Source organism: Austrofundulus limnaeus, unplaced genomic scaffold (assembly GCF_001266775.1).
Source record: "Austrofundulus limnaeus strain Quisiro unplaced genomic scaffold, Austrofundulus_limnaeus-1.0 Scaffold15, whole genome shotgun sequence".
NCBI classification, from domain to species: domain Eukaryota; kingdom Metazoa; phylum Chordata; class Actinopteri; order Cyprinodontiformes; family Rivulidae; genus Austrofundulus; species Austrofundulus limnaeus.
In genome coordinates, this window is record NW_013952417.1 from 3007040 (window position 1) to 3013174 (window position 6135).

A 6135-nucleotide genomic window follows, 5' to 3' on the forward strand; every position below is an offset into this window, starting at 1 on the left:
TGCCCGAGGGGGCGCACCCCTAACTTTGGGAACCCAGTCAACAACCCGACTGTAATGCCAGCAGTGTCCAAGCATTTCTTCGTTCTGTGCTGGGGGGGGGGCTGCAGTAACACTGTGCCCTGCCCGAGGGGGCGCACCCCTAACTTTGGGAACCTCTACATTAACCAGAATTAATAATCAATGTTATAAAGAAGAATAAGTAAAGCCTTCCCATTGTCATTAGCAAAAGCTCAAACTGCAATACTGTCTCCAATTAAAGGGGAGTGGGGGGGGGGGTATTTTTATATTTATCAGACATAAAGTTCAATTCTATACCACAATCAAGTAACTGTTACCTTCAGTTGTCATGAAAATGCTGTATATATCAAAATAACGTGACTTTCCATCATGGTCTATCTAAACACCTTGAAATTGGCCAATCCTGATTGGCTGGTGACCACCTTCATCACCAACCCTTTAAATAGATTCCTCCATGACACAGCATTATTTTTCTTGCTTCACCACAGCGAGAGGGTTTGTTCAGTGAGACATCTCACTCATGCTACTCTAAAAACTGGATGTGACACAAGAAACCTAAAGTTTATTCCTCATCAGTGACAGTACTTGGTGTCAAAACTTCCCAGGTTCAGTGTACAAAGACAACATTCATATTCAGAGTATACTTTAAATGTGTGGTCTGGCTTTATTCCAAAATCATTGTTATACACTGCCTTGAGTTAGCAATAATATCTCATTTTTACTCCAGGATTGCAACTTATATTCATAGTTTGCTTAATACAGTGCCTTGCCTTACTTTAGAGGTCGGATAGTGCTGTGTTAGCGAACTGCAGATTACCCCCACTCTCTCTCCACCTCTCTCCAGGGATGATCTTTTCCGGGTGGAGTTGGACAATGTTGCAGGGGATGAAATGTTTTACAGCAAAGTAAGTTTCTATACAGACACAGCAAAAATGTGAAACTTGTTGACTGATGTCTTAAACATTATCCTGAATAATTCTTTATCATTACATTTAATGTGACCAGCTTTATTAACCAACGTTTTGTTTGATATCCAGAAAAGAACATGGGAGTCAAATAAGAATGACATCAGGATCTGCAGGATGAAGGGCAAACATGAGGTGAGAGAATGTCTGTTTACTGGAGTGGCTGTTTGTTTTGGGGAGTCATCCTATGGGCCGCCGGTTCAATCCCCCATTCCATTTGTCTCAGTTGTGTTTTTGGGCAAGACACTTCAACCACCTTGCCTTCTGGTGGTGGTCAGATGGCCTGGCGGCACTGGTGCGTGGCAGCTCTGCTTCTGTCAGTGTGCACCAGGGCAGCTGTGACTACAAAGTAATTTACCAACATCAGTGTGTGAATGTACTACGTATGAATTGGTGAATGTCCATAGTGACTTGATAAGGCACTATATAAGTTCAAGCCACTTACCATTTACTGTATGTGTTCCTATTAAAGTAAGAACTTATCAGGCTGGAAGAGAAAAGTTCCATCAAACATAACATTAGAGTTCAATCAAATATATGTTCAACTGAATATTCCACAACCAGGTTTGTTCTTTAAGTGTTGCTTGACAAACTAAAATATTTCCCTGGTTCAGAATCGCTGCACTTTTCCAGTTTTTACTTTTATTTAAAATTAGAAAATTGTTTATGTAATTGAATTGAGTCAGCTAAGATTATTCTATTTTTCCGAGAAGTCAACCTGGACATGGATATGGATGCTGTTAACATTAATAATGATGCTGTTAACATGAATAATGATGCTTTTAATGTTACTTAAAAATCTCATTACATCTACTAAGATAACTGTTACTAAAATTACATATGGCGTTCCTCACGGTTCTATTCTTGGTTCTGTCCTGATTTCATTATAAACTTTACCTTTTGAGGTTCAATTATTACAAATATAATGCCAAGTTCTACTGATTGCTGATAATTGATGCATTTCCTTATAAAAAACAAAGAAAAAACATTCTTTGAAACTTTTGTTATATTGTCAAAAAATATCAAGTCTACAGAATTTAGCAAGCATATCAGTTTGCAGTGCTAAACAAGCTTTTTATTACTAATGTTTAGTCAATACAAATTCTTATTTTTTTTCCAAAGACCCTTTAAAAATGAACAATACTCAAATTTAAACTATGACTGATTATTGTAATTTCTTGCATGGGATTAGATTAGTCAACTCATTGTCATCTCCAGCTGGTTGTCTTTAATACTGTATAAATAGTGTTGGTGTCACACTTCAGGCTGTTTTAAAATGTTTTTATTTAAATTTCTTTAAATAGTCTGACCTTGTATTATCAACTGGATCTTTCATATCACCATAATTAATCTGAAATGTTGGTGTAAAAACACCAGATGCCCTTACATGTTTGGAGATTTAAACAGAAAAGTAGAAGTGATTGTGCTTTTGCAGCTGCTGCTCCTACTTATTAAAAACCCATCTGTTCTCTTTGGCATTTAACTCCGGCTGAGCTTGACAGCTTAATTTTAGATATTATGTTTTATAAAGTGTTTGTTGTATTTGTAAAAAAATTGTCTCTTAAAACTTTCTTTCAGGCAAAATATTTTATTGGTGCTTTCAGTTTTATTCAACCTTTTTGTGTGCCACATTTTGATGCAACTTTTCATTTCTAACACAAATTGAAATTGTGATTGCATGCTGAAAAAAATAACTTTTTAATGTTTTAAATAAAGTAAAAAAAATATTATTGCGTTTTCTTTTCATAGATTCTTTCAAACTCTGCTACCGTTCAGTGAGCTGTGTGTTTCAACTCATCACCATTTGAATGTGTTGTTAATAGATGATTGTATTTTTGTTTTGTTTTTTTGCACAATGCTTCAAATTTTTGTGCCACAAATTCTCTGTAATTTTTTTTGTTTAATCAGTCAGTTTTGTCTGGCAGGAAAAACTGCTTAAAAATCAGAAAATGTGTGACTCATGGTAGAATTTCAGTATGAGTGAAGCATGTTTAAACCATGTGTTTGCATCGTTTTACACCATTCTCTTTGTTAGGTTTTTGGTGTGTGAGGCTTGCTGTGAAAGATTTTCACAAAGTCCTGCTTCTCAAGAATCATTCACACCCGTTGAAAGGAGGAGCAGAGCCGTTCCTACCGGTTTAAGGCTTGTTCAACCATCATGAGTTTGGACTGCGGTCTGTGCCCTCACATAATGTCAGTGGGCGTCAGGAAACCAGTGTTGTAAGAACGAGTTGGGGTGATATGTCCCAACAGCCTTCAGCAGCCCACGCCTCAATACCTCTTATATTTCCAGCTCACAAATTCCTAACTGCCGTTGGCCACACATAAACAGCACATATTAGGTTTTTGTGTGTGAGCTGGTGTATACAGAGATGATGGATGTGGTTGATGGGGGAAACATGGGCTATGTCCCCTCCAGGCACCGAAAAAAATGACTTATTTAACAGAGTGAGAGAACACCTGACATTAAATCTGTGCGAGACAGACCCAGACAGAAGCACAATGGAGAACAGAGGGGCTGAGACAAAAAGCTGCGATGCAGAGGAGGGAGGGTTGGTGGGGGGGGGGGATCCCTGCCGGGCGACCCCGAGGAGAGCTGGAGGGCTGACTGAGATATGAAAGGTCTTCTTGCCCCTAATGATTGTGCAGCCTGCTAATGCTGTGAGTCATGCTGCAATGCGAGGAAGATAAGAACGCTGCCAGGTCCTTTCAGTCAGCTCTCTGTGGGCTCCTTTCAATACATGTGTGCATGTGTGTATAAGCCCATCTACACATACACATATATATTTACTTGGAAGCTGCTATTTCAGTTCAGTGCTTTTTCTTTAATGCTTCAATCGGCTGTTTTCACTCTAAATCACAATATAGTTTTATCAAACCAAAACAGCTCAAGCTGGATTCACAACTTACAGCAACACTTTGAAGGCTAATAATAATACTACCGAAGATAGTAAATGTCAAGTATAAGTGTGGGTACTCCTTGTAGAAAAATTGGAAGTATTTCAAAATATTACAAAACGTTGTTGCAACAAAATTTATAATGAGCCATTTTGAAAGTGTTTAAATGTGCAGCTACACTGCACTATACCTAAACAAATTCAGRGATGGGCAACTTAAATGTTGGAAGGGGGTCACTATTTTTTTGTTGACACTAACAGAAGACCACATAGTGCTGCACACTTACCCAAATGTAACAAAACTGCCATTTTAAAACTGGTTCTGTATACGTTTATTAAACCAACAGTGCAGYGCATTTACATATTTCATGCTCAGATGAATAACARTTGTACTCTTGTTGAATAAATATGAATAGAAAATATTTGAAGCACATAAAAAATAAACATTTTAGCGAGCATGAYGGCATAAGACACCTTGAGTGTAAACTCCTGTGTGGGTTTCTGGTAAAAAGTCTCTTCTGGGACTTTAGTAAACTTCTCATATTTAGCTTTGTGAAACATATTATAGTGACTTAGTTTATTAAAATCCTTCATGGCAGAGAGAGTCTCTAAGCAGACTAAACACAGGTTTGCCTTGAAGTTCTGCAAACAGATAGTCTACCTCCCAAATGAAGCCTTTTTTATTTAAAAAAACAGTCTTAAAGTGATTTTTTAAGGTAAAAAATAAAAAATAAGTTTTTTATGGAGTGTGTGTGTGTGTGTGTGTGTGTGTGTGGTGGGGGGGGGGTCACTAATGCCGAAAAACCAAAGTTTAATGCTGATATTGTATTGAAGCTGCCTTAACTTTAAAATGTTACTGTCTTACATAATCCTAATGCATTAAAAATACATTTTTGACATATGGACACATTATATATTTTCATGTGTATAAATCAAAGCATTTATTCCTCCCATTTGTATTAAATAAATGTGCGTTATTAGCACTCTGTTATGTTCATGAGCCACACATACTGTACATAAAATGTAGTTTATCATAAAGATAAAACAGACTTTATTATTCAAATGGAAACACAACGTAAAATGATAAAAACATGGCAAACACACTCGCATAGCTGAAGTTATATCCTTTGATGGTAGGGGAAAATAAGTTATACTGTATGTTGACTTAATCTTCCATTGTTTTTTGAACTTATTTAGTTCTGTTTAGTTTATTTATGTTTAGCTTATGATCCTATGGGGTAGCCCAAATACATTTCATGGTGGTGATTCTTGTTAAAATGGTCTTTATTAGTAATAGTAATCATATTTCTGCCATAGTTTTTGGTTATTAGGATCTAACATGGAGGCTTTGACACCAGTAGGATGAATCATCAGGTGTGTTTATGTTTGTGTATAAATAAWTTTTTTCCTCACTTCTCATCTTCTTAAACAAATGTAAAAATATACTGTACATCTGTTAGTAATTGTCATGAAAACTGAGGCAGTCATTATCTGTGTGACTCTTCTGAATATATCCTGCTCTGCTTGGCGGGTGGTTGTGTTAGATGTGATACATTTGGTTATTAAATCTTTCTGCTTGGTTGATCAGGAAGGACACAGTATTCTCCGTTAATTAGGCTCAAAATTCAATATCCTGGTTCTGCTGCTTTTTTTCCTCCTTGTGTGTTGACCAAGAAGACTGCTTCTTCAGTTAAGTGTCATGTTTTCTTTGTTTCCTGCCTCATCTCATTTTTTTTTCTCAGTTTTTTTTGGCATTTTAATGAACTTTGCTATCATTCTTTTCATGTCCTCATCCCCCTTCGCTTTTATGAAAACTAGAAAAAGGAAGAAATCAGGTGAACATTTCTTTTGAAAAGGTTCTGTGCCAACTCATATCAGACTGTGGCAGTGTGGCGTCTGCATGCAAACCAAGTCCAGCACTTTTAAACAGTGGTCGTTAGGAGCAGCACTTAGTGAGATTGTTTAATCAATATTGAGCTGATGGTGCTCCTGGAGGAGCTCTGGGCTTTCAGTCATTCTAAACAGCCTTCTCTGGTTCTGACCATGACAATGTTCAGTTTCACTGCTGTTTGTTTTAGCAGTTAGATGCATATTAAAATCTGCATTTCTTTGTGGAGTTAGTTGTATTTATTTTTATTTTATTTTTTTACCAATACTTTCATTTGGTACATTTGCAGCTCATTTGATTTTTGATTTTCAGGGCCATAAAAAGCCCCAAGCTTGAAATTTGAATAAATCATGTTAGAGCTTTATTA

At 36.8% G+C, this 6135-nt stretch overlaps 1 protein-coding gene across 1 annotated transcript in view; it reads left to right on the forward strand.

Moving 5' to 3' along the window:
• The window catches only part of sema6bb (sema domain, transmembrane domain (TM), and cytoplasmic domain, (semaphorin) 6Bb), a gene marked incomplete at its 5' end in the record, with an annotated part of 112044 nt that overhangs the window by 15059 nt on the left and 90850 nt on the right, over positions 1-6135 (forward strand). The window contains 2 exon segments of the mRNA XM_014002896.1: positions 863-923; positions 1056-1118. Of these exon segments, the coding sequence (XP_013858350.1) occupies positions 863-923; positions 1056-1118 (124 nt within the window).